The sequence below is a fragment of the Drosophila subobscura genome, chromosome O (assembly GCF_008121235.1).
Source record: "Drosophila subobscura isolate 14011-0131.10 chromosome O, UCBerk_Dsub_1.0, whole genome shotgun sequence".
Lineage (NCBI taxonomy): Eukaryota > Metazoa > Arthropoda > Insecta > Diptera > Drosophilidae > Drosophila > Drosophila subobscura.
In genome coordinates, this window is record NC_048533.1 from 14,304,403 (window position 1) to 14,330,483 (window position 26,081).

The 26,081-nt window shown below is 45.8% G+C and overlaps 1 protein-coding gene across 2 annotated transcripts; it reads left to right on the forward strand.

Moving 5' to 3' along the window:
• Positions 1-3,550: 3,550 nt before the first annotated feature.
• LOC117898285 lies at positions 3,551-18,153 on the forward strand. Of its 2 annotated transcripts, none has more exons than XM_034807540.1 (7): positions 3,551-3,986; positions 6,512-6,836; positions 12,258-12,411; positions 14,929-15,137; positions 17,129-17,262; positions 17,321-17,642; positions 17,840-18,153. In XM_034807540.1, exons 2-7 carry the CDS (start codon positions 6,788-6,790, stop codon positions 18,055-18,057), a joined length of 1,086 nt encoding a protein of 361 aa, XP_034663431.1. In that variant the 5' UTR covers positions 3,551-3,986; positions 6,512-6,787; the 3' UTR covers positions 18,058-18,153. The 2 variants fall into 2 exon arrangements, with proteins under 2 accessions (XP_034663431.1, XP_034663432.1); XM_034807541.1 differs by having other exon boundaries at positions 3,551-3,899.
• Positions 18,154-26,081: the final 7,928 nt, after the last annotated feature.

Sequence of the window (26,081 nt, forward strand, 5' to 3'; positions counted from 1 at the left end):
GCAGGGCCGAGGAGAACAAGCAAATGAAACTCAAGTGCATGTAGCACGGGCCTGGCCAAGTGGCACAGAGAAACGAACAGTGAAAAAATGTACTAGCAGCAGCAGCAGCAAAACAAAAAGGAAAAAAGGAAAAACGAAACAAAAATAATACGCCAGCGAATGGAATAAAACAGGGGAAAGAAAAGCAAAGCAACGAAAGAAAACAATAATAATACACAAGGGGCGAACTATGGCTGGGGGCATGGAGGGACATGGGGCAAACTCAAATTTTTAATAAACTTGCCGCGGCGGCTCCTGGGCTTATTTTTTGTTGCTTGGCTGCCGCTGCATACTTTTGGGCGCAGCGACAATCGCGGCCATTGTGGCAGTCTACAGTCCCCTTCATTGTTGCCTCTTGCCTCTCTTATTTACGAGTATTTGCCTAGGAATGTGGCAAGCGTCTACGTCTAGGGGCGGCTTGCCAAGTGCCTGCCTATAAAGGCAGCCTTCCCCAGTGCCCCCCCAGCCACAGCTCCAGTCCATCCGCATAATGAGGCACCAAGCCAGACGACGGCAGTTCATGAAAAATCAAGAGCCAAGAACTTTTTAGCTGCTGTCGTTTCTCCAGCCCCTGTCCCTGCTCCTATCCATGCTTCTACCCCACGCAACAAAACTTTTGCTCAATGTAAATTTGGCCTGATCATGTTTGAAGTTTATCCACGAGTGGAGCAGAGAGAGATAGAGAGAGAGAGCAGCGCAGGGTACTGTGACCACCTACACCGCACGTCTGATGCAACTCCATTAACCCGCTGGGAGCCGAGGATGACACTCATATGCCAGACCAACGAACACACTGAGCGCGAAGAGCAAACTATGATAAAAATGGCTATGGCAGGGGTGGCAAAAAAATGTCAGAATTTAAATACATATGGTAAAAGTTTTAATTCAAAGCTTAAGAGGTCGAAAATCAAATTATATTTTAAATTATTCTGATATTGCGCTATTCTCTGGCATGAGTTTAGAAATTATTCTCTCCAAAATAATTAATATTCATTCGCTGGTTCGTATGCGACTTCCCCTTCGCTTTTTCATCTCAACTTCTCCCAGTGTACCGCAAGCCAGTAACGCTTAGTCTCAGCAGTCGAGAAGATTCAGTCCCTGAGCGGCCAGGGCAGCACGTTCTGTTTGTAGGGGGGGTGGAGTGCCTGCTTCGGCGGGGGGGAGAGAATGCATTTTTAACATACCCGCGCGCATTTTCCGCAAATGGCAACAAACGGCGCCAAGTTTAGCAGCTGCGCGGCCTTCGGGCGCTGTAAAATGCAAAATCCAAATGCTTTGGCCATGCAGCTCCCCTGCCACGCCCCTGTCTCAGCCTCTGCTGCTGCTGCTGCTGCTGCTGCTGCTGCCATGGCTGGCTTTTGGCATTACATTTTTAGCATATTTGTTGTAGTCCAAACACGTGACAAGTGTGGCTGTGTGTGTGCGAGTGCCATTAGTTCCTTAGTCATGCCCGGGCCACGGCAAACTCACGTGCCATGTACGGATATGCAGGTTTGGCCAAAAAAAAGAACAGAACTGGGAAACTTTACCGCAAAGGCGACAACAACGGGAATAGATGGCCCTTGGCAGAACGGGAAATGGCTGCTGCGGTCATATATTTGCCATTGCATCGGCATACTTTTGTCCACATTTTAATCAATTTTTCAGGCTGTTAAAGTGCACAACATGCTAGGGTCCACACAGTGGCAGACAATTTACAGCTCTAAGAGCAAGTAGCTTCAGCCCACTGTGCCTGAGAAGCGCTTAAAGCAATGCTTAAAGCGGGATCGGGAAACAACAAGAGTGAAGAGAGGAGAGAAGAGAGAAGAACAGTTGCAGCGACAGCTAAGCGGAGAGAGTGCGAGCTGCTGCACCGAATGTTTTGTGAGCGAGAGCAGAAGAACAGTTATTTATGTTAGGCAAAAGGGAGAGAGTGATGAGCAGCTAACGCTACCAGTGCGCCTGAGAAGTGCTTAAAGCGGGATCGAAAAAAAATGAGTGGAGAGCGAAGAGGAGAACAGTTGCAAACGCTACCTGAGTGCACGACAAGTGCTTAAAGCGAGATCGGAAAAAAGTGGAGCGAGGAAAGGAGAACAGTTGCAGCGACTGTGAGCGAGAGAGAAGGAAGAAGTATTTATGCTAGGCGATGGGGGAGCGAGTCATAGGCAGCAAATGCTACGACAAGAGAGCGTTCCCTTTAGTTCCCGATCTCACCTCTGGTGTCGTGGCCTAGGACAAATTCATCGGCTGGAGGGCAGCTGAAATTAAATAAATATGCTTGAATATTTGCAGTTAATGGCAATGTAAGTGTTGTGGCGAAAGTGTGCAAAATATTTTCGATAAATACTTGAATATTAAATGGGCTTAATGCGAGGAGAGCGTGGCAGCGGCGGCCGTCACTTCGGTGGACTCGACTCGTTGAGCTCATTAAGCCCATAAGCTTTATTGATTTTTAACAAGCTCGAAATGGCTGTGCCGTCAATTTACAAAAATTAATTATTGCCAGCCGAGCAGAGTGGAAAATGCATTTGAATTGATTTGAGTTCATTTTAATATTCACCATTTTTAACATTATCAGCGAAATTAAATGTACTTCGAGTGTGGCCTGCAGCCCATTAAGGACAGAAGATGGCTTTCCCATCGATCAGGAGTGGATGTCTGTGACATCATTATGGATTTGAAATATTGCTTTCGTGACCCCGCCGCCAAGAGCAGCGCAGCGGGAGCGGAGCGTGGCAGCAACATGACAGCGCCACAACAAACCACAGCACAACATTAACATCAGCCAGGCTGTCAGAAGCAAGTTGGGCCCGGGCCTTGGTGGGGGTTGGGGGCAGGAAGCATTTGTGTGGCCTTGCCACGCGCAGCATCTGCGACTCTGTGAGTGACTGATAACTGCAGCCAGTGGAAGCCCCCAGCACAACAAATGAAATCGATAAGAAACTAAGCGGCTTGCCGCTTGCCAACGGAATTCCATTTCTTTTCCGCTGCAGCTTAAGCGATGCATTTCCCCGGCCAAAAAGAGAGACAAACAGACAGACAGACAGACAGACATGTGGCTAATAGGATTTCGGTGCCGCAAGAGGGATGAAAGGCGGCTTGCTGGTTATTTTTCAATTGTCTACTTGGCTGCACAAGGCCACCGCCACGGCGCAGCCCGTTAATGCAGCAGTTGAACCCTGCCACTCGCTAAGAAGCTAAGGTCGAGGCTTAAATGAAGAGGGCGACCAAATTTCAAAAGGATATTCGCTACAAACAGGTTAGGGCGAGGAATTTGGTGGTTAGATTGCAATGAAATAGAAATATAAATGAATCTCTGGCTATATAAAGTATGACTCATAGCTAAAGTTGTCTCCAGAAACAGCTTTTATCGAAGTAAATCTAAATTAGATTTCGTTTTTGACAATTATTTCTAGATTTTTCTAGATTTTCTTTTCAGTTTTCTCGTAGATTTGCTCGAGCAATGTTAATCATAACATAACATCAGCGAGTTAACATATTCTGTTAGCATAGCAGACTGCACCGCTACAGCAGCCACAGTCTAACATTCTCTGTTATCGCAACTTAGAACCTGCTGTTACCACTCAACCCACTCTGCTAAGAACTCTCCACACTGTTACCTTAACAGCTGTAAGCGCCAACAGCGGCTACAAAGCTACAAAGCGAGCCATAAATGGAGCAAAGAGAGCAGAAGGCGCGCCCAGGCCATTCGGCTGCACTTGGGGATGAACGAGCGGAAACGAAGTTGGAGCCGCTCCAGCATCCCACAGCGAGACGGCGGCACTCCGCCGGCAACGGTCTGCCAACCATGTCCATGGCATCAAAGAGTTGCCACTCTACGCAGCGGCGCGGTGCAGAGCGGTACAAAACGGAGCTATTCGGTGCGGACTTCTAAGCGATAACAAAACAACAAAAAAGCGTCAAAAAACTGTCCACCGCTAGTTAAATAGAGCTATAAACTCATACAAGTATGTCAGCTAATGTGTGTGTGCGAGTGTGTGTGTGTGTGTGTGCTTTAGAAATTATGCATTTATGCAAATCGAACAGCAGCAGCAACAGCAACCACAGCCGGAGCCAACTGACTGTTGCTGATGCACAAAGCTCATAAATATTTCAAGAGCCAAGAGCAGAGGCTGTGTGTTAGATGGGGGTGTATGTGTGTGTGTGTGTGTGTATGTGTGTGTGTGTGTCATTTAAGCCAGTCAATGAAATGTTTGTTAATTATGTATGTGTATACATTACATTGCCATTAAGTAATTAACTCGGCTCCAAGCAGAGCTGTTTAAGTCGCTCCTTGTGCAGGCTTCGACATGTGTGTGCCTCTCTCTCTCTCTCTCTCTCTCTCTCTGTGTCTCTGTCTGCCTCTATGGCTGCACGAGTGTGTGCTTGACATTGTCTCCTTTGATTGGAAACATGTTGCGTGTGCGGCACAACAAATTGAGAGCAAATTGCTATGACCCAACAAATGAAAGGGCAAAATGCAATTGCCAACTGACAGTGGCAGTGGCAGTGCCTGTGGAATTGGAATTGGAACTCGAAATTGGCAGCACAAGTGGAAATGTCAATTAAAGCCACTCGGCTCGTTGTCGATATTGCCATTAATTTGATATTTTCATTATAATTGCAAGACATTCGAGAGATTTGCTGCGCCCACGGGCCAGTCAGTGCAAAAACGATTGTCAAACTCTGGCATTGAGGCATTCAATTGGCTGTCCGACAGAGAAGAATATTCTTCAGCATTTGATTTGATTTCGTTTTTGTTATCTGTCATACAATGGCATTTTCCGGTGCCTTGTGTGTGCTCTGGGAAATGCATTTCAATTTGAATTGCAAATCATATTGCTCTCCTCTCTAAATATTTTTATTGTCATCCCAAAAGCATATTTTGTGTCAATTTCTCTCTACACACACACACACACAAGACACATGCTGCAGAAATGATGATGCCAAAACTGCACTCAAATTATTCAATTAGCAGTTGCCTCGAAACTCGCTCTCTCCCCACTCGGAGCAAGGCAATTTGTCCAAAGTTTATATCTGACATTGACACTCCAACGAGTTGATTTGTTGCTCTTCAAATTGGTCTCGACTTCGACTCCAAGACTGCTGATTGATATGATTGGCATACTTGTGTTCTACATACAAAAAAAACTCGAGCAGCAGACAGTCTCACATGGGAAATATTTCGTTTGATTTTCGAACTAAACTTTGGAGTTCCTTTTCTGAGCAAAAAAAAGCTTTTTGATTTGCGTTTTTGCTTAGCTTTAGTTTCAGATTTGCTGTGCTTTCAATTGATTTTTGGTTCTTACTTTTTAGAGGGTTTTTTTCGCCTTTTATTGGCCTTGGTTTCAGCTCCTTCTCTGCCTGAACTCTGTCTTGAAACCCCAACTGATTTTGAACCCATTTCTGCCTAAAGCTCAACTAAAAATGCGCAAAATTCAAAGATTTTTACCTCGAAGCATAACAAATTTTCAAGCACATTTCTTACATTATTTACGCAGCAAAACTCCTTTAATTTGAAGCAATTAATTGTATTCTTTTTCCATAACTTGATGCCCTAAACAATGACCCATGGCAAAGTTACCTGGCGCATTGATTTGAACTTGGCCAAGTAATCAAATATCTAAGCCATTCACTTGTGTTTATTCGTTGCTTCCTTCCGCTCGTCCGTAAAGGCTTCCTTCCTTCCGCCCATTGCCTTCGAATTGTAAATTCTACGGCCTCGAGCGAGCGGATATTTTTAGGAGCCAACATCCGTTTGTGCTTCATGCCACATGCCCCACGCCCCATGGTCGTCTGTCTGTTATTAAAAATAAAGTGCCGTTTGCGCAGCAAAAAGTTTTCCACGGTAATTTTAATAAACGCGTCAATGAAACCAAAACAATGAGGACAGCATCAGGCAACAATAACAGCAACATTAACAAGGAGCAGAACTGCGGAAAGGGGAGGCGGCGAGGGTGGAGGGTGATGAAAAAGAAGCCACAATTTGATTAGAGCATTAAAGGACTTTGTGCCACAAAAGCCCGCAGCGCCCTGACCTCGGACTGAACCTGAGACTGGCTTTTGGATGGAGAGGCGGACGACAAAGTTGTCTGTTACCAATTTTTTGTGTATTATTTTTCCGCTTTTTTCGGGCTGCAAATTTTGGGGCAACTGTCAACGTTTAAATAACGCTGACAATGACAATAAACAAATGCAGTGGCCAAACAGAAGTGGACAAAAAAAAACAAGAAGGAAGTTTCATAAAAAAGGAAGCGAAACCGAAACCGAAACTTTGTAAAAGTCAGACACGTGCAGGGGAGAGAGCGAGAGCGAAAGAGAGAGAGGGAGAGAGAGGGAGAGGGAGGGAGAGCGGCAGATGAATGTTCTTTGACGCCAAAAAAGTTTTCAAATTTAATAACCTTAAAACAAAAAGCAGACACAAAAAAAAAGCCACCGACAAGTTCTTCCTTTTCTTTTTTGAGTAACAAGAATTCTCCATTTATTTTTCTAGCTCATTGGCCGCTGACCTGTGAATGGCGTTCATCGATATCGCAACTGTATGGCTTAAGATATAGATATAGATTTATGTGTATGTAGATATATGGCGGAGCAGCCGACTGCCGACTGTAATCATGAGCTAGTCGCGCGGGGGTGCAAAAAAGTTGGCTGCACAAAGTTTGCGGACTAATAGAAAATATGGCCGGCCATTGAGTGTGGCCAAAGAGCAAAAGTTTCCGGCAGAGAAGCAAATTCCAGCAAGGCATTTCGAGAGGCGACCAACCCCACAATGGACTATGGCCGGTGGCTGCTGCAGCTGAGCGTCCACCTGCTGCTGGGTAAGTTCCAAGTTAAAGCTGCGGTTAAGGCCATGTCTGGCGGGGGTGCGGGCATCCAGCCCAGCCCAAGCCGGTTATAATAATGAAAATATTTGAAACTTTTCATTTTATTGCCTTTTGCTTTTAATCCTTTCGCAAGTCCCAGCACCAGCACCAGTCCTTTTTTTACGACACAGTCCACAGTGTTGGCAACTTTGTGGCTGCACACACACAGCCAGACAGACAGCACGATGGAAAGTCATTTAGGCATTTCCGCCTCCGCTCGTCGCCATTGTGCATCGTGTGACCCGAACTCGGAGCTTGGAACTGAACTGGAAACTCGAAATTAGCATAGCAATAAATGTGTTTGTCCCGACACCGACCCAAAAGCAGAACCAACCTGATCTGACCCGACCTCCGACCCCGACCCCGACACGAACTCCGACCCACAGTCGACCTTAACCACATCAATTTATGTTAATTTTATGCCACCGAAATTGTTTTTTAAACACACTTTTAATTATGGCCCAATGAAGGGCAAAGTGAACCGAAACGAGCTGAGTTCCGAGGCAACGAAATAAAAATAATAATTTCAATTAGCTTTTATGCGTCTGCCACAGATAAGCCAGGAACGTTGCCCCTTCGGGAGTTTTTTCTATGTGTCTGTGATCCTTGAGGATGAGAACATTCGCAGGAAATGGCTTGCCATCGATCTCATTGCTTTTTGGGATAAATTACCAGACAGAATGGAAGTGAAATTATTAGGCAAAAAAGCGGAATTCCCTTTCGACTTTCCTCTGTTTTTAAATTGTGCAAATGGAGCTGTGACCTCGCTTCAGTTATACTTTTATATCGATTTGGTTTGCCATTAAATTATCAATTTGTGCTGCTCTCCCGATCTATGCAAAATTATATTCATCACGAGGGGAAAAGTGTGTCAACAAAACGTTGCAGTTGCTTTTTCTGCCATGTGCATTGGTTGAGCAGTGAAATTCTCCTCCTCTGCTGGCAAGGACAAGGACAAATGCCACGGCCACAGTCGAGCGAAAAATTTGCATAAACCAAACATAAATGCGACAATTTCAATGCGGAGAGCACGCCTTAAAGGATAAAGGACACACACAGCAGCAGTGGCAGTGTGGATGAAATAAAGTGTCTCTCCTGCTATATTTTATTTGCACTTTTCTAAAATTTATAGACCGGGCTAAGGCCGTTGCCTGCCATAAAGAAAACAAACATTTGCCGGCAGAGGCACTCGCTCATCCCGCCTTCCAGTGCCATAAAGTTTATTTAAACAAATTGCCGATTTTTACAAGTGTCTTCAGTTTTCGTAAGTGTGCGTTATGGGCGCGGCATCAAGCGAAACGAGGCAACGCGGCTGCTCCCCTTTGGGGAAGAACTATGGCAAAAGACCTTCAACTGTCATGGGCCAGAAACTGACACTAATGTGATGTCAGGCAAAGGCAGACAAAGCCTCTTGCCAAAATCCAAGCCGCAAGTCGAACTCCAAGTCCAAGTCGAAGTCTGAGCCAAATCAACTTTCAACTTTCACGCCGTTTGCATAGCTGCCGATCCAGCTTCAGCTGCATACCAAATGGGATTTAAGCTACAACAACAAAAAACAGCAAGCCAGCAAACAACAAAAGCTCCGTGCGCAGCAGCTAAGGAATCTCAGCATAGTTGCTGTCCGTGGCAACGCTTTTTGCTGCTGCTGCTGCTGCTGCTGCTGCTGTCTCGTTCTGTCCCACTTGCCCTGCTCGTGTTGCTCGTTTAGATGGTCGATTTTTTGTTGCTGCTGCTGCCACTGCTTCTGGCTGAGATTAGCATCTTTATTTGTGTTTGTTTGCCGCAGCGCATCCAACGCCCACACCCAACCCACACCACCACCAGCAACGACCAAACTAAAACAAACTCCAATCCCAGCTATCCAGCCATCCAGCGCTCCAGCTTCAGCATCAGCCATGGCCAAACCCCAAACCCAATCCAAACAAACACTGCCATGGACTTGAAGTCTCCTACTTGTCGTTGTCGTTGGCCCCGCATTTGTATGCAAATTATAGACGCCTGGCCCTGGCCTTCTCTTCTCTCTTCCCACTGCTGCCGCTGCTGCTGCTTTCATTTTCCTTCCTCGTTTTGGGGCCAGTGCAGATTTGTCTCTGTTCGAGCGTTTATCGTCGCCTGAAAATGTTTAAAGCGGATTTGCGCTGAAGCCTTATATATATGTAGATGTAGAAGTATATGTGTAGTATAGGCAAAAATAATGTTGTCTCGCTTAGGCTAACTGAAAAGTCAGGAAAAAGTCGGAAAGGCATTTTTTACAGGCAGATACTTGGAAAAAGCGGCAGAAGCTGATTACAAATCCAGGGCCATCGTTGTGGCAGAGATTACCACACTCATGATATTAAGTTCAGAGCAACCAGAGGAAAGTCACGGAAGAAGCTTGACAAAACAAACCATCTGTGCTTCAATGCGAAAGGGTCTGAAAAGCTTCGAACAAAAGCTCCCCCTCAAGCAGCAAACGATCGTTGCTTTTAGTTCAGAGAACGGCAGCATCGTAAGCTCTGCTTTGTGCATAGTAAAAGATCTCGGACAGCGCAGTCGGCACACGCGCAGCGCTAAAGCTTCGTGTGGCTTCATGCACAGAGAACAGCCGCAGCAGCAGCGAAACAGCTTCGTATGTGGCCCATGCACAATTGCTCTGCTGCGCGCAGCGGCAGAGAAGCAGGCAGAGTTTTCGTTTTCTTTTGTGTTTTCTGTGCATGCAAACGCACTAAAACATTTGGGTACCTGCATGCCGACCTATGTTTTGAGTTATGGGTTATGGGAGTCAAGTTCGCGGTCGTCTAATACCCAAAAATATTCTAGGAATTTGTCTATTTTCTGAGAAGCTTTTAACTTTAGACTTATTGAACAGCTTTGCTGCTTGACTTTCATTAGAACTGGCAAAGATGTCGACTTTGTTGGTGCGGCGTAAGCAGGGGGTTTCGTGCACGGACCGCAAGCGAACAGAGGCAGACGAGCAAGACGAAACGTGCAGACAAACATAGACGGAGAGACAGCTAGACGCAGGGACAGAGAGACATTGGAACAGCGAAAGACTGAGACAGAGAGACAAATAGATAGAGAGGCGCTGGGACAGAGTGATATTGGAACAGCGAGAAAGAGAGAACTGCAGCCGCCGCCACAACAAATTGATGTGTTGCCGTCGCCGTCGCTGTCTCTGTCTTTGGTTCTATCCCAGCGTCTCTGGCTCAGTGTCTCTTTCTGTTTCTGTCCCCTGTTCCAGACGCTGCTGTCTACGTCTCCGGTTGTGGCTCTGTCTCTGGTTCTGGTTGTTAGGCAGCAAAGTTCACTCAAGTGCGTTGATTGCCGTGCAAAAAAAAGTTTCGTTTGTCTGTATTTGATGTACTTATTTTTATTATTTACATATACACGCCAAGACAAGGCATTTGTTTGCACAGAAACACACACACACAGACACCTACAGTCGTTGAGTGTTGGAGAGCCGCAGCCGTAGGACGTGCCTTTGGCCGCGCAGGTAAAGTTTTCCATTTGCTTTCCCCTGAACTGAACAGAACAGAACTGAACTGCTGGAAAAGCCTGTCATTAAGCTGCGGTTTGCCGCTGCCATTTGCAAATGTGTTTTCCATTGTCATCCTTGTTGCTGCTACTGTTGTTGCTGTTACTTTCGTTGTTCGTCTGCTGCTTTGACATGCTCCAAAGGACTCATGTCAGGATCAGAATCGGAATCCGGCTGCAATCGCTGCGACCACCAGGCACTTTTGTCTGTTTGTCTATGGAAAGTTGAAACAAGTTTTCGTCTGCTCTTCCCCTCCCCGTCTCTGACAAATCCCGATGTTGCTGCAATCAAACGGCAGCACGGTGCAGGGGCACGGATAGCCAACAATTCGAAGAGATTTTCTGCAGAATAAATACGAGTACTCCGCTAAGCCTTGCCTCTGCCTTTGCCTTTGGCAAATCGCAACTTTTGACATCCTTGCAAGTTATTTCAACTGTAAACGGCGACAAATTAAATTCACGAGTGCTGGCTGCTGTGTTGCAACTGTTGCTGCCTCAGTTGCTGTTACCTAATGCGATTTGCTCAAATTATGCACAAGTTGTCGTTTTCGGCATTCACTTTCCCGTCTCTCATCTGCCGCTTTTACTTGCTTATCATGCAGCAGTCGGCAGTCGGCAGTCGGCTGTCTGCAACTGCAGTTGCTGCAACTTCAACTTCCAAACTGCGCGCGGATTATGGAAATTTCCCGGCGGCAGCAACCACTTCTTGCAGGCAGGAAAAACACACACACCCAACCGCCACCGCAGTAACAGCCAGAAACCCGTTGCAGCTAATGATATTAACCATTTTTTTTTGTTTTTCTGGCATTTTCCCACACTTATTTCCGCCCCCTTTCGCTTCGTCTGTTTTGCACTTAAATACGTTCCGTTCCGTTCCGTTCCGTTCCGTTCCGCAAATTGTAAAAACCAGCACGCGGTTTGTTCTGTTTTTTGTTGTCTCTTTTTTTGTGTGTTTTTGTTTTTGTTGGTGGTGCACCGTTTAGCTGGTTTTTGTTGCCCCAATCGCTGCCTCTGTCTCTGTCTCAGTCGCTGTCCTTGTCTTAGTGCTCAGCATTTCTACAAGTTCATTCAATTAGGAGTTGTGCTTCGCTTTTCCTTGTTCGCATTTCTCGCTGTCTTGCCGCTGTCTGCCCGCTGTCTGCCTGCTTTAATATTCAACATTTGCCTCTTGTTTCGCTGATGAGCTTAAAACTTACAGCTCCATTCCAAATATTACACTCACAGCTTTAACAATGAAAGAAATGTGAGAGATTCCGGCTCCGATTTGCATTTAAATTGGAACAGTTTTAAGTCTTTTATTTTGCAAGCGAAAAAGTAGCTAAAAGCGTTCCATAAACTGCCCAAGAACTAGTTTAAAATCAGCTTGAACTGCCAGATTTAATCTAATCAAAGTTCGATCCATGCACACATATTCTGCTTTGCTTTTTTAGACAACAATCGAAGAGCTTTCCCACAAACTTCGAACTCTCAAAGCTCACACCAAAGCAGCTCCCAGCCTGCACTTTTTATTCCCTTTACTGGGGTTTTTTTTTGCAAATCTACCAAATTATATCTCTGGTTTTCCTTTTTATTGCCGCACAATCTCTGACATGCCATCGAGACGGGGCACCGCACTGGCTTAATGCCTCAATTTAAAGCAGACGAATGCAAAACATTTTCATTTTCGTTTTTTCTTTTTCTCTTCCTTTTTTGTGATTTTCCGATTGTACTTTTTTGTTTGTGTACGGCATCCCGTATGCCATATTTTGATGGCATTTCTCATCATTTTATCTGACGTTTTTCATCTCGTTGCATGGGACTAACCTTCGCTGCGGCGCCACCATTTGGGCTCCCCCCTGCCAACTCTGCTGCGGCGTGTGGCAGTTGTGCGACGCATTCAGTGTCTGCGTGTGACTGACATCAATGTGCCACAAATTGTTGATTTTCGCGATAACGTGACATTATCCTGCAGCTATGACATAAGTGGTCACACGTTAAATTCGGTTAAGTGGTACAAAAACGGCAAGGAGTTTTTTAGGTAAGTACCGGAGCATGGAAATGCCATAACGGGGGGGGATGTTGTGTGTGTAAACAGTGCGTTACATGACCATAAAGGTGTGGCTTAATTTATGTAATTTTTACATTTTTTTTGAGCGAATTTGTTGGCCGCAAATCTGCTTAAAACTCAGTTCATTTGGTTGAATTTTGGACTGCTGAAAAAATCTCCCATCAATGTTTAGTAAACGTTAATAGCTATAATTAAATTATTAAGAAATGTAAGACACAAACATAATTAATAACTAAACTGACTATCGTAATTTCTAGTTCCAGGAAATGCCAAAAAACACTAAAATATAATTTAAAAATAACTGCCAAAAAAGGCCTTGCCCAACAATAAGTTTCATTTTCATTGCCTTTTTTCTTTGCCAATATTAATATATTTTTACACCCATCAATTGCTTTTTTGAAGCACTGTTTTTAGCACATAATTTATGATATAAATATGCCGGGGCGCAGCTGTCAGTTGCACGGAGAATCCATGCCACAGGCTCTGCCTTGGGGGTGTGTGCTGTGTGTAAGCGAATTCCACACACAAATATGTTCATTGTCGGCGGCACTGCGGCAGCAGACTTTCTTGCACCATTAATTATTAAATAAATTAATTTGTTGTTGGCAAATTAATTTAAATGTTTGGTCGACGCGCCAAGCCTCCAACCAGCCTGCAAGCCCCGCCCCGCCCCGCCACCCATGGCATTTATTATTTATGCACACACATCGTTTGCAGCGAGACAAACAACAAATTAATTGGGGCCCGAAGACCGAAGACCCCCCCCAAAACCTGTAGCCAAATATGATGATTAAATGGTCATTCGACCTCAAGGCGGCCACAGCAACAACAAGTGGCAGGGGCCGTCATTCTTCAGTGGCAGCTTGTGTGTGGCACAGTCTGTAATGAAAAATCTCAAGTGAGTGCTTCGCGTTTTGCTTAATTAAAAATGAGCAGCAGGCACACACATGCGCCCACAGCATAAAGAGGAGCAAATGAACCCAGGCACAGCTTTAGCGAAAGAGAAAGAGAGAGAGAAACCTCCTGCCAGGGCACCCCTGAGGGCTAAGGTTAGGGACACGAGCACGGAGCGAGAGAGAAAGTTTTTAATTAGACAGCAGCACGTAAAACGTAAAAAGTCAACGGAAGGCAAATTGCAATTTCGACTTACAGCTCGCGCGGCCAAATGCAAATGCAAATGAAGGCAAACAGTCCTGCCAAAGAGCAGCAAAAGTTCAGCAAAAGAAATTTCAAATGTTTGCTTCAACTTTTGTCAATGCAAATTAAGACAAAAAACTATCTGCAACGCATTCAAATCAATCATTAAAAATATGTTTTATATTTGGAAAAACTTTCAATCTTTACATTTTGTTCTATAATTTCATAAATTTACCTTTGCGTTTGTTGCGTGCATTTTGCACATTTTCAATAATTTTTTAGCTGCATTTTTGGCACGAAAAAAACGAATCCAAAGCCCACAAATATTTACACAAAGCGTGAAACATTTTCTGTGGAACTTAGCAGGAATTGCTGCACCGTTTTAAGTGCATGAAAAACATTTTTCAAATATTTCGCAACAATTGTTTAACTTTTGCGAGTGTTCGATTTGGATTTTCTTTTATTTTGGCCTTGGTCAGTCGCTCCCTTTGGCATTAGTAAAATGAATTTAATGTGTATTTGCGTTTCGTTCTTTATTTCGTACACAAAGCAGGCAGCCCGGCACACAAATCCCCTTGTAACGAGCAGGGGGCAGGCTCTGGCCGTCTCTCTGCCGTTCGTATTGCTTATCAAATTTGTTGATTTGCTGCCGCAGTTACCGCCTAAGCCGCAAATAATGCGCAACCAGAGCTAGGACCTGCCTCACTCCCCAGTCGTTGGCTATTAACAAGTGGCACACACACACACACACACACAAAGGCGACTTATCAACACTGCAGCGCCGCGCACAAAAGTAGGCAACGCTTTGGGGGTGCTTTTTATTTATGTGCGACCCAAGCCAAAACCCACTTGATAGCTGCGCGCGTTTGTGTGTGTGTGTGTGCCAGTGTGTGCTTTAGTGTTGGACAAGTTTTCCACTTGAACACTTTTTGTTGTGGATTTTTCTTCCCTTTTTTTTACATGTTTTTTGAGGCATTTTGTGGGATTAATGAGCATCAATTCACAATACAAAACAAATTAAATGTGGAGAGAGAGCAAGCCCAAACCCAAGTCCATTTCCACATTAGACCCTCCTGCTCCTGCTCCTCCTCTGCCACATTGGCAATCAGTTAAGGTTGAGTGCATGTAAGCCACTTGTCTGCGAAGAGAAACGATTCTCTCTCGCTCGCTGTCCATTTCCTGGGCAGTTTTCGTTGATGGCTTTGAAAGCTTTTAACCCAAGCCTACGACGACACGACACGGGACACGGGACACACATCAGTCGCTTATCGGCGGCTGGTGCTGCAATTTGCGGCCACTTTGCTGTGCAGAATCTCATCCTTGAATCCTTTTTCTCATCCTGCTCTTTAGATACTCGCCACTTACGCCACCCACATACATTCCGTTCGCTGTGGATGGCGTACAGCTGATCGATGATGGCAACGAGTGCAATGAGTCCTCATGTCGCGTGGAACTCAATCTATTGGGCTTCAAGTCATCGGGCGTCTACAGGTGCGAAGTGTCCGGCGATGCGCCACACTTTCAGCTAACTGCACGCGATGCCAACATGAGCGTGGAGGGTGAGTCTAATGAAATGCTGCCTTAACTTAAGGACACACACAGCGCGAGAGGGAGGAGTGTATGTGTGGGGGGAGGAGTAACTCCATCTCCATCTGTGGCAGTGCATCATGTAAATATTTGATGCCGCAGGCTTGCTGCTCGTTACCCATTTACCTTGTTCTCCCATTCCCATTCCCTGCCATTCCCATTGCCATTGCCATTCCCGTTCCGATTCCCACGTTCCCCGCAGGCAGCACCTTTGCCTCTCTCTCTCATACTCCGCCTCTCTCTCTCTCTTGCACTGCATAAACAGAGTAAAATGTGTAATTTCCGTGATATTTTAATAGTAAACAACACGGTGGGGGGAGGGCGGAGTAGTACAAGAAAAACTGCAACGGCACAAGGCAGTGCAGTGCAGGGGGGGCAGGGGCCCCGTTTGCATATATGACGAGCTGGCAAAGTGGCTGCCACTGCGAGGGGGGAGGACCAAGGATAGTGCTGTACACGCACAGGATAAGCAGCAAGGCAACCAGGCAGGCAGGCAGGCAGCGAGGCAGGCAGCCGGGCAGGATGTGCTCGCGAAAGGAACAGCGAGCGTTCATAAAATGTAACCAAGAGATGCATGTGATTCGCATCCGCACAGCGCGCAGATACACAGACACACAGCAACACACACAAACAACTGCAGAGTCACACCCACACACACCCACGCCACGACATGGACACGGACACAGCGCACAGGAACCTGCAGCTCCTCCTGCCGCTCCTCCTGCTGCTCCTCCTGCTGCTCCTCCTGCAGCTCCTCCTCCTGTGTGTGTCTGTGCGGCTCTGTGATTTACGGCAGCACTTTATGCTTAAAAAGGATATCGCTAAAATGAAAAGCTCCGCCACTGCCTTCGCCACACCGCCTCCTCATCAGGGGCAACTCCGCCAAGGGCCACCCGCTGCCTGCTGCATGTGCGTGTTGCCTCCTTGCTTGCTGGTCTGCTTTATTTTATTTTCGCTTTTACTTTTCCCCACTCCACCCCCCCGCCCGTAACCATACACAAACATGCAGGATGCTTCTCTGCATGTGTTTTATGATCATCTATTTTTCCGCTGATATAAAATAAATATCTTGCCAGCCAGCCAGGCACTGTGCTCTGCTCCAGGCTCCACTGCTGCTGCTGCTCCACTGTTGCTAAAATATTTTTAAAAATTTATCAAAAGCAAATAGAGAAGTGGCGCAACACAAACGGAGGAGCGGGAGGGGGAAGAAACGTGCAACAAAGGTGCGCCATTTGCATGTGTAATGTGCGTTTAAAATTAGCCAAGGAAATAACTGCAATGCACTCAGCCCTGCGAAGGAATCAGATGTCTGGCATTACTCCAAGCGTATACGTTTACTTATGGCAGTAGCTGTGGGTTAAGGCACGATTCTGTGGCAGTATTTAAGGGGATCTTCTAGAGGCAAAGTGGCAACATTTACGTGGTGCATTTGCTCGGACATATTTTGAGCTTCCATTTGTGCATTTTTCTAGATTTAATTTAGGTGCAAATTGGTAGCTGATAACAGCAAAATTTGAACACTTTCTGACCCTTCTGGCACTGCCTTCAGTGTGCAAGTTCTTCACTCGATTCCAATGGGTTCTAGAGCATAAATAAACACAACTGAAATTGCCGCACTTTCGCTTTTATTTTGCGCCACTTCAATGGTTCAAATTGTTGCCTGCTCGTAGTCCTGCTCCACAAAAACCCTCCATAGATGCCCCAACCCGCTCCCTGTCAATGAATCTCCAATCCTTTTCACAAGCTTAGGAATGAAAGGAGCAAAAAAACACCAAAAGGATACTCGTCAGTCTCAAATGTTGGGCTTAGCTAGAGCTGCCGGAAAACTATAAGTGTGCCAAGGGATGGAGTGGATTTACAGGGTCAAAATGCTAAGCTCTTACTCCTACGCTTACCCTCTAAGAACTACAATTCTTAGCTCTAAATTCTTTATAAATTTCACACATCTTCTCTGCCTTTGCAGCTCTGCCGCAGAACAATCCACTTATCAGCAGCTTTCACTCCATGTATCGCTTCGATGACTTTGTGCAGGTGAACTGCAGCACGGATTTCTCCAGCCTCTTCACGCACATCACGTGGTACATCAATGGAGTGAAGGTAACGCGCCAATCAACCATCTACAACTTGGATTATTGATTAACCAACGTCTAAATAGGTTTCCCTCGTGGATCTGCTGCCCAGCATAGAGACCACGATCGCAGCACACGACTACAATCTGCGGCGCGTTGTCTCGCAGCTGAACTTCTATGCCAACGAGCCGCGCTTCCACCAGGCGCAGCTGCAACAGCTGATGCTGCAACGGCAGCAGCAGCCGCAGCAGAAGCGCACCATCTCCCCGGCACGGCTTGGCCTGGAGCTGCGTTGCGTGGCAGAGATTGATCGCTATCCGCAGCTGCAGCGAGAGGCGGCCCTGACCGCGCAGCTCTTCCGCGATGACATCGATCTGAAGAACCAAAAGCTGATCAACTCGAGATCGGGTGGGTACCTCCCTTCGCTCTGTGGCAGAGCGCACTCAACCGCAAATGCCAGTGGCCGCTAATTAAAAATAAATATATTCATTTTTAACACACTGACAGACAGACAGACATATTTGGACAATTCTCCAACGCAAATTAATAACAATTTCTCACGCTCTTTCTCTTTCTCGCTCTCTCTCTTTCTCGCTGTGCTGCAGCTGCCACGCGTGGTGGAAGTGGCATAAAATTGCAGCAGCTGCTGCTGCTGCTACTGCCGATGGCGTCTGCGGCTGTTGCAACCGCAGCGCGACTCTTGACGCCACTGACATTTCAATATGGCGCACGGAAGCCAACGCGCTACAAAATGGCGGCAACGTGTGCGTGTGCGTGTGCGTGTGCCTGTGCGTGTGTGCATCGAAGCCACTGCTGGCCGTAGTGCGGCATTGTCCTGCTGTTATTTTACGGGTTTTTGCGTTTGTTTCGAAACCATTTTCTAGCTCTAAGCAACTGAAATGCACGTGAGAATTTACAACTAAAAAAACAAAAGAAATGAAGAGAAAACAAAAGCAAAAGCAAAGGCAAAGGCAAAGGCAAACCCTATGCAATATCTATGTATAATTGTAATAAATGTCACTGAGTAACACAACAAAATAAGCGTTAAAAGTGTGGCAGCCAAGGACCTTGGCCTGCCGCATCCTGTAAATAGCCTCTAAGTATGCAACGTTTAATGTAAGAACACAAGGAAACATCATCAATAAACATGCAACCAAATAAATTTCGTCTCTCTCTCTCTTCCTGTGTGTGTTGTCCCGGCACGCCCTCCGATTTGCCGCACGCCCAGGCATCCTTTCAGACAACCGCAAAAGTGCCGTTAAATATGTTGTTGGGTTACCAATTTTTTGTTGCGTTTTGCTTTTTCGTTTATTGTTTCATTGGAAATTGCTGCTCCTTTTGCGTGTTTTTTGTGTTGTATTTTTTGTGTGTGAGTTGAGGACATGCCTCGCATGCCGCTGGGCCACATTCATCGCCGGAGCCATGGAGTGCTGTCCCTGCTCCAACCCCCTGCTGAATCGTTCGTCTCGTTTTCATTTCGTTTTTAAATCGAATTCAATGAATTCAATTGCAATTCCCCTTTGCATACGCAAGTTTGTGGCTGTGAAAATGCCAGCCGACAACAAGTGTAGCGGGCGACGTGTCGGGATGCCGCCTCTGTGTGTATGTGGCACCCAGCAGCAGGCACATTCAAGCAGCCACAACACTGCACAGCAAAGTTCAGCTGGAAGCTGCTTACATTGTACTTACATACATTTTACATTCTTTTATGTACATTTACATTCGAACTGGCTGCTGCTGTACGTCTGGATTCAGGGATTGATTTTGTGCTCAAAAGCAACACCAAGCTAAGCACTCCAGTAGTCAGTAGTTAGGGTCTGGAATGGACAATGAATTGGCTTCAATAAAAATGCAAAGAATTATTTTTTTAAGCATCATCAACGCAACTTTTTACACCTGCAGTATGAAGCTAGGCAGAGGGTTTCAGCACTTTCCACTCCGAAATTTAAATTTCTCTTTTGAATTTTGTATTTTATGTGTACCCTTTGCTCTTCTCTTAAAAACTAAGCCCCAATTTCGTGCTCCATGGTGTAGATAGCTCGCATTGCATATCATTTGCGTCCCACGACGGGCTGAGATTGATTTCTGTTTGCATGGGAAAAAGAAACCCAACAATGAACCCCATTTGCCCCCCAGGGCAGCCCTTCCCTTGGCAGCGCCACTTCTGGCTCATCTTATTATTCTTTCTTTTTTTTGCAGTTTTAATTTTTGATGCACCATTGTGCGGCAGTCTGTGGAGTCGCTGCTAAGTTGCGGCGCTGGGTATAACACACAGCGCTGGTCACTGAGGCGTAATGCGAGTTCTGTTTGCGAGTTCTGTCTGGTTTTGAGGCATTTTTTTACAGCGAGAGTTACACGTTCAGAGGTATGTATGTATGTCCATGGAGTGCTGTGTACATCTGAAGTTGATGACTGCGGCTGGCCGGCAGACATTGTTCAAACAGTTGAACAGATCGGGAAATATTCATTGCAGCAACGTTGTGAAATTCGGAATTTTCCAGCCTTTATTAAATTCTCTGAGATGATCCATTGTCGCGCTACGCTCTGCCATAAATCTTTGCTAAATTATGAGTTAATTCTTCACACTAGCATTGCTTGTCATTTAACTATTTGAACAGCAAAACAAAAACAGAAAGCAGCCACTCCATAGATGAAGTCATCCATCTGCAGACTGGTGGCAACATTTCGGCTGCCAGATTCTGTCATATAAAAATGAAGCATCAGGAGCAGGAAGCAGTAGCAGAAGAACAAGACTATTAAGCGATAATTTATTTGTAATCTGCGATGTGTAGCGTAAGCTGCAGCAGACTGGCGGAAGAAGGAGCAGGACCAGCAGGCAGGCAGAGCGCAGGCACTGGCGAGGAGCGCCTTTTGCTGGCCCTGTCTCGTGGGGCAATAAAACAGCAGGAGCAGCCGGCCAGTGGCTGCAAATATTTAAAGGCGCTAAGAGGGCGACGGTCAACAGAAGGTGGAGCTGCCACTCCCAGGGGGAAAAGCTCTGCTCCACTTGAAAGGCAGCGTTCTTGCAGAGTTGCAGGAAATGCTTCGGCCGGCCGCTTAAATAGCAACAAATGCCAATTACAATTGCTTTAATGGGTAAATGAAATGGACGGGCAGATGGCTGCAGGGGAGCAGTGGAGAGCAGTGGACAGAATGCACTTGCTGCTCCAGAAAACCGCAAGGATTAAGTAATTTCTGCCAGACATGCAGCAGCCGCAATCGCCAAATGAACACAAAAACTTTGGCCCCTCAGCATTGGGGTGAGCAGAGAGCGAGAAAGACAGGGAGAAGAAGGAAGAGAGCGGACAGGCAGATGGGAGTTGGGTAAGGACTGTGGACTGTGGACTGTGGCACTCTAATGCACTCGTGTGTGCAATAAATTGGCATATCCTTGCGCACACACACAGATGCAGGAGAGAGAGAGACACACACACACACACACAATGGCAATGAGTTTTGCGTGTGCCGAGTCTGTGCTGTATTATGCACAGGATGCGCATAAGAATGAAAATCCTTTTGCACTTAATGGCAACACGGAAAAAGGCAGCAGCAGTCTGCCCCCGGTCCATTCTGTCTCTCTCTCTCTCTCTCTCTGTCTCTTTCGCTCTCTTTCTTTCTGCTTGGGTAATATTATTTTGTGCAAAATTTCTTATTTTACCGTGGAAACTCATAAAATTTGCTGCTGCTCTTTTGTGAACTCAATGAACTGCCCGGCGTCCGGCTAGCGAGTGTCCAACGAGCTGCATCTCCTCCTGCTTAACCACTTTGAAGGCCATTAATTTGCAATGACCGTGGCGGGTGCACCGCGGGGAGCAGCCAGTGCTGCCGGTCAGTGCCGGTCAGTACTGTCGGCACATCCTGGCTGACTGGTTGGCAGCCTGCCTGCCTGCCTGTCGACTGGCTTCTTGTCTAGTTTTGGGTCCCACTTTACGAGCATTTCAGCGCCGCTCTACTTTGCGCATTTATTGTTTTTAATGCATTTATGCCAGCTGTAGAGAAGAAGACACCGAAGCGAAACAGAATATCTACGTATGCTACGGCAAATGGCCTGGGCCCCCAAAGAGGCAAAAATTGAGCGCCTTAAAGACGAACGCATCCGTCCGGGGCATCACCGTGCAAGACATATGGCCATTATTTATTCAAGCTGCAGAGGGCGAAGAAGGAGAAGCAGCAGAAGCAAAAGCAGCAGCAGAGCGGTAACAGCAGAAGCGGGAGCAGCAGCAGAAGAGCAAGAGCAGCAGCAGTAGCCGAAGCAGCAGAAAGCAGAGGCCAAAGCAGCAGCAGAGGGAGAGCTGCAGCAGCAGCAGAAGCGGGAGCAGCAGCAGCAGGGCAAGAACCGAAGCAGCAGCAGAGCAAGAGCAGCAGCAGCATCGATGCCAGCAGAAAGAGAAGAAAAATTGTGCCCTGTAGCCTGAGCTGGTCTGATGCCGAGATTGCATACAATTTGCTTTGGCAGCACATTTCTCCAGCGAGTGCAGCTAATGAACCATTCCAAGGGAGAATGATGTGTAACAGAGTGTCCTCGTAATCGTGCATTGGGAATTCCATACTCAAACACAACAGGGCAGAGGTCCGAAACGGCAGATTGATCGTTGCCATCGAAGGTAAAATATATTTATCGTACTGGTATGCTGTGGGGGTTTAAGTTTATGGTTAAAGTCTCTGTGCACAACCTTTTACATCAGAAGCTGAATTGTGCGCTCTCTCGGCGTCTCTCTCTTCCGATCTGTTATTCGCTCGCGTATAAATTCGCTCTCATCTGAATTCGCTCTCCGTCATTTTGGCTTTGCGTTCTGCTGCGAATTCGCCTTTTGCTCGTTTTTGCGTTGTCTACGGATCGCTTGCTATGATAAAAATGTACTGCTGTAAATATCTCTTAAAGTTCCACTGCATTTCCTGGTCAGAATTTGCGCCGCAGCAAGAACTTGCCACGGAAATGGAAAGTGTTTTGGCAGAAACAACAGAGCTCTGCCTTGCCATGATGATGATTATTGCCCCAGTGCTGTGGGTAAGGGGAAGTGCTGCGAAAGTAGGAAAGCATTTACTTGAATTGACTTTATCCGCTTTGCTTTCAAGTGTTGCTGTGTGGCACGGACTGGTAGTGGTCCTGGTCCTGCTACTGGCAATCAGGCGCAACGACTTCCGGCAGGACAACAACAGTGTCCTGGCAACCGCAATTGAAATGTTTTCATGGCAGCTAAAACTAAAAAATTGTCATCGAGATTTCCATTACCTGCGGCGAAGTTGGCTTGGGCCACGCTTTATTAAAGATGCTGCAACGCTCAGCTTAGCAGCCATTCAGCCACATCCCCCACAGCAACCACAGCCACCCACATTCACCCACAGAGAGCTCAGTCTCGGCCATGGCCGTAGGCAGTTGGCATTGGGGCTTAATTAAGTTTGTGACTGCCCCTACCACTGGTCCTCGGTCGCCTTGCCTCCAATCAGCTTCATAGTCAGTTGCAGGCGCCAAGGAGAGGCGCCAAATCCCTTTATCCAACAGAAAATGGCGTGAAAAAAATGCAATTAGTGTTTCACTCAGCCCCCGCTCCAGCCCCAACGCCCGATCCCCATGCCCCATGTCCAATTCAAGGACTCGCATTTAATTGCGAAATGCGGTAAATTAAATCATTTTCACTTGTGCGTCTTAAAGTTCTTTAAAGGAAATCCTGCTAATGGCAGCCAAAAGGTTCGCCCGACAAACCACAACGGACCAGCGCCACAGCCAGAAGCCAGAGCCCTGAAGCCAAAAGGAAATGCATAAGAGAGTTAAGTAAAAGAGAGAGAGGGCACGCGAGAGTGGTAAAAGATTTTGTAGACTGCATTTTTAATTACACTAAAAGCAAGCTGAGCAGCAAAGCGAATGCCCGTGTTCCTTTTGGCTTTCCATCTGTATCTTCCTTCCATCATTAAGAAGAGCTTTTCATCTATTGTAGATGGGCACCCGCATACACAGACACAGACACAGACACAGACATGGATACAGATGTATGTGGCTGACACAGAGATTAGCATAAATATGCGGCCAAAGCACACACAAACACACACACACACACAGAAACTGCAAAATGGAAAGTTGTAAAAGCAAACACCATTAAGCACATCAACTGGAAAAGAGCCGAGCAAACTCATTTCAACTGTGACACAAGACAACAACAATTCTGATATAAAATAAAAAAAAAATCGAAATTGGACAAGCATTTCGGGTGACCAGAACTTGTAATATAAGACAAACAAGAGGACAATAGCGAAATGTTGTTCTTTAAATGGCACAAAATGTTTTCAAAGCTTATTTTTCATTTGCTGCAGCAACAACAGCAAAAAGGACATGTCTCCAAAGAAAAGGAACGAGGACCATGGTACAGGGCAGCACAGTGTCCTGGAACGGGTGGGGGTTGGGGTACAGGGCAAGACAGCATAATGTGCAAACGTAACAAGCAGAGCAAACAAAAAATTTACAAAAATATAAGAAAAATAGCTAAAAAGATAGTGAAACACCAGGAGCAAGCAGTGCGGCATATCCACAGCAGCAGCAGCAGGGCCAGGGACCAGCAGCAGCATCCAACGACATCGACAACGACAGAACGGCAACGGCAACGAGCGGCAAATAAAAATAAACAAACATGGCAAATAAAATGAAAACAAAACTCTATAAAAATGTTTTTTCTGCTCGTCGAAAAAGTTAAACATATAACAAGCGAATGTTTATGCACATGCGAGAGTGGCCAACGCCACTGTCCCTCCCCCCTTTCTATATCCCAATCTGGCTGGGTCTGTGAATACCCTAAACAAGGGCATGCCGTTTGTGAGCAGAAGTTAGTGACATGTAGAAGGGAATGACACAAGAAGAAACAGTCGCTAAACTATTAGCTGTGGAAAGACTGTCTACAAAGCAAAAAGGTTAGAAAATGGTGGTGTTCAACATTTATTGTTGCAACTAAAGTTTTATAATGATTAAATATTAAGTAAAAGGTACAAGTAACTGCTTAAGCTTTTACGTCTCGGAGTGTCTCTCTCGCCGATCTGCGCTTCTCTCTCGTCTGAATTCGCTCTAGTACGAATTCGCTCTCGGTCGTTTTTGCTTTGCGTTCTGCTGTCGTGTTTGGAGTTTGCATTGAAGCGAATTCGCCTTTGCTCGTTTCTGCATTTTTTGCGTATCGCAATTGGAGTTTCGTAATCTCCAAATAAATTCTTTAGCTTCTACTTATCTTGCCTTCCCAGTTTCCGCATTTAGCACACGAGCCTTTGCAGCCGTAGCACTGACACGTACTCAAGGGTATCCAAAGTTTCCGGTCCGAACGCTACCCTTTCCTTGCCTTTTCTTTTATGGCTGTTGTTGTGTTTGTTAGAGGGTTAGCCGCATGCTGCTTTCGCAATTTCCCCTTCCCTGCCATTCCGTTCGACGAGTATTGCTTGATGTTTTTTTTTGTCGCATTTTACTGCAGTTTTTACAACACAAATCGAAATTGTCATCCATTCGCTCAATTTGTCGTCTTGGGCGCGACCTAGCCAACACCCAAGGAGCACCCACACCAGGAGCACCCACACCCACACACTCTGCATATGCCCCAAACCCACTTGCTTGGGAGCATCTTTATGCTTGGTTACACAAATGCCGTAGAAACCATTTCATTCATTTCTTTTTCGTTACATTTCTTCGCCTTTTCTTTTCTGTTCTCTTTCTTTTCTTGCCCGCAATCTATTCCATTCCATTTTTGCTAGTTTGCCAATCTAATAGCAAAAACAACCTCGGCAAATGCGAATGTGAATCCGAATCCGCATCCGCATCCGAGTGCAAGCAAAAACCAAACCCGGAAAGAGCTCTGTTCTCTGTCTCAATCCATTGCTATGTACATTGCTGCTACATTTCTCCCGCTACTACCCTCTCCCCGAGTTGTTTGCGTGTGTAATGAAGCAGAAATACGCTGGCTGCCATATGTCAGGAGAAAAAGAATTAAATCAGAATTCATTTGGCAAAGCCCTGCAGGTAGCAATGCAGCAGGGACCGACCATAAGTGGGGAGCAGCTCAGCTAATTGCTCACTTGGATATAAATATATTTGGTACTTGGTAGAGAGGAGGAATTATGGCATTTATTTTCTGCAATATTTCATTGATTTTAAACGTTTAGATTTGAATCTCCCAAAGGATAGCTAGACAGTCCTCAGTGAGCTAAACAAATGGTTAATCCTCGTTAAACCTTTCATCTTTGCACACTTCCAGCCACGATTATTAATCCTCGTTTCAAACTCAATTGTCTTTGCCAACGTGGATTAATTATCATCAATATTTGGCTTGTGTAAGCAGTGGAGGATAAGTACAAGCAACCAATGGAAATTAAACAATATTGGAACATCAAAAGGGGAATATAGCCAACTCTTACTCACATTAAACACAACTCTAAGAGAATGTAAATTGACCATTTGTGGAATAAAGAGCTGCAGCAATTAGGCAGGGGACGGACAAGATCCAATGAACATCAAAATGAGCACCAAATACAAGTATATCATTGTTAAAGTAAATCGAAAAGCCACAAGAGAATGTGTGGGAGCTCATTGAAGCAACTCAATTAGCAAATTACAAACTTGTAATTAAGCAAAACACGAGCTGAAAATTGAAATTCCATAGATATGGGTATATGTTCATGACAAAATAATAACAAGCCATTCGAAATTATTGGATTATGAACATGCTGGGCACTGGCCCCATGCCATGTCTTAATCAGGCAACAACAATACGCCAAACATTAACAAGTTTTCACTGGATAATTGCACATTAAGCCAGCGGCAACAACGAACATCCCAAAGGGCATTATCACGTGCAGGACAGCAATCGGAGCGAGCGCACA

Excerpts from the sequence above, each read along its gene's own strand:
- LOC117898285 (XM_034807540.1), top strand. The coding sequence starts at position 6,788 with ATGGACTATGGCCGGTGGCTGCTGCAGCTGAGCGTCCACCTGCTGCTG. Across the intron at positions 15,138-17,128 it reads TGCCAACATGAGCGTGGAGG|CTCTGCCGCAGAACAATCCA; the intron begins GTGAGTCTAATG and ends CTGCCTTTGCAG. Across the intron at positions 17,263-17,320 it reads GGTACATCAATGGAGTGAAG|GTTTCCCTCGTGGATCTGCT; the intron begins GTAACGCGCCAA and ends ACGTCTAAATAG.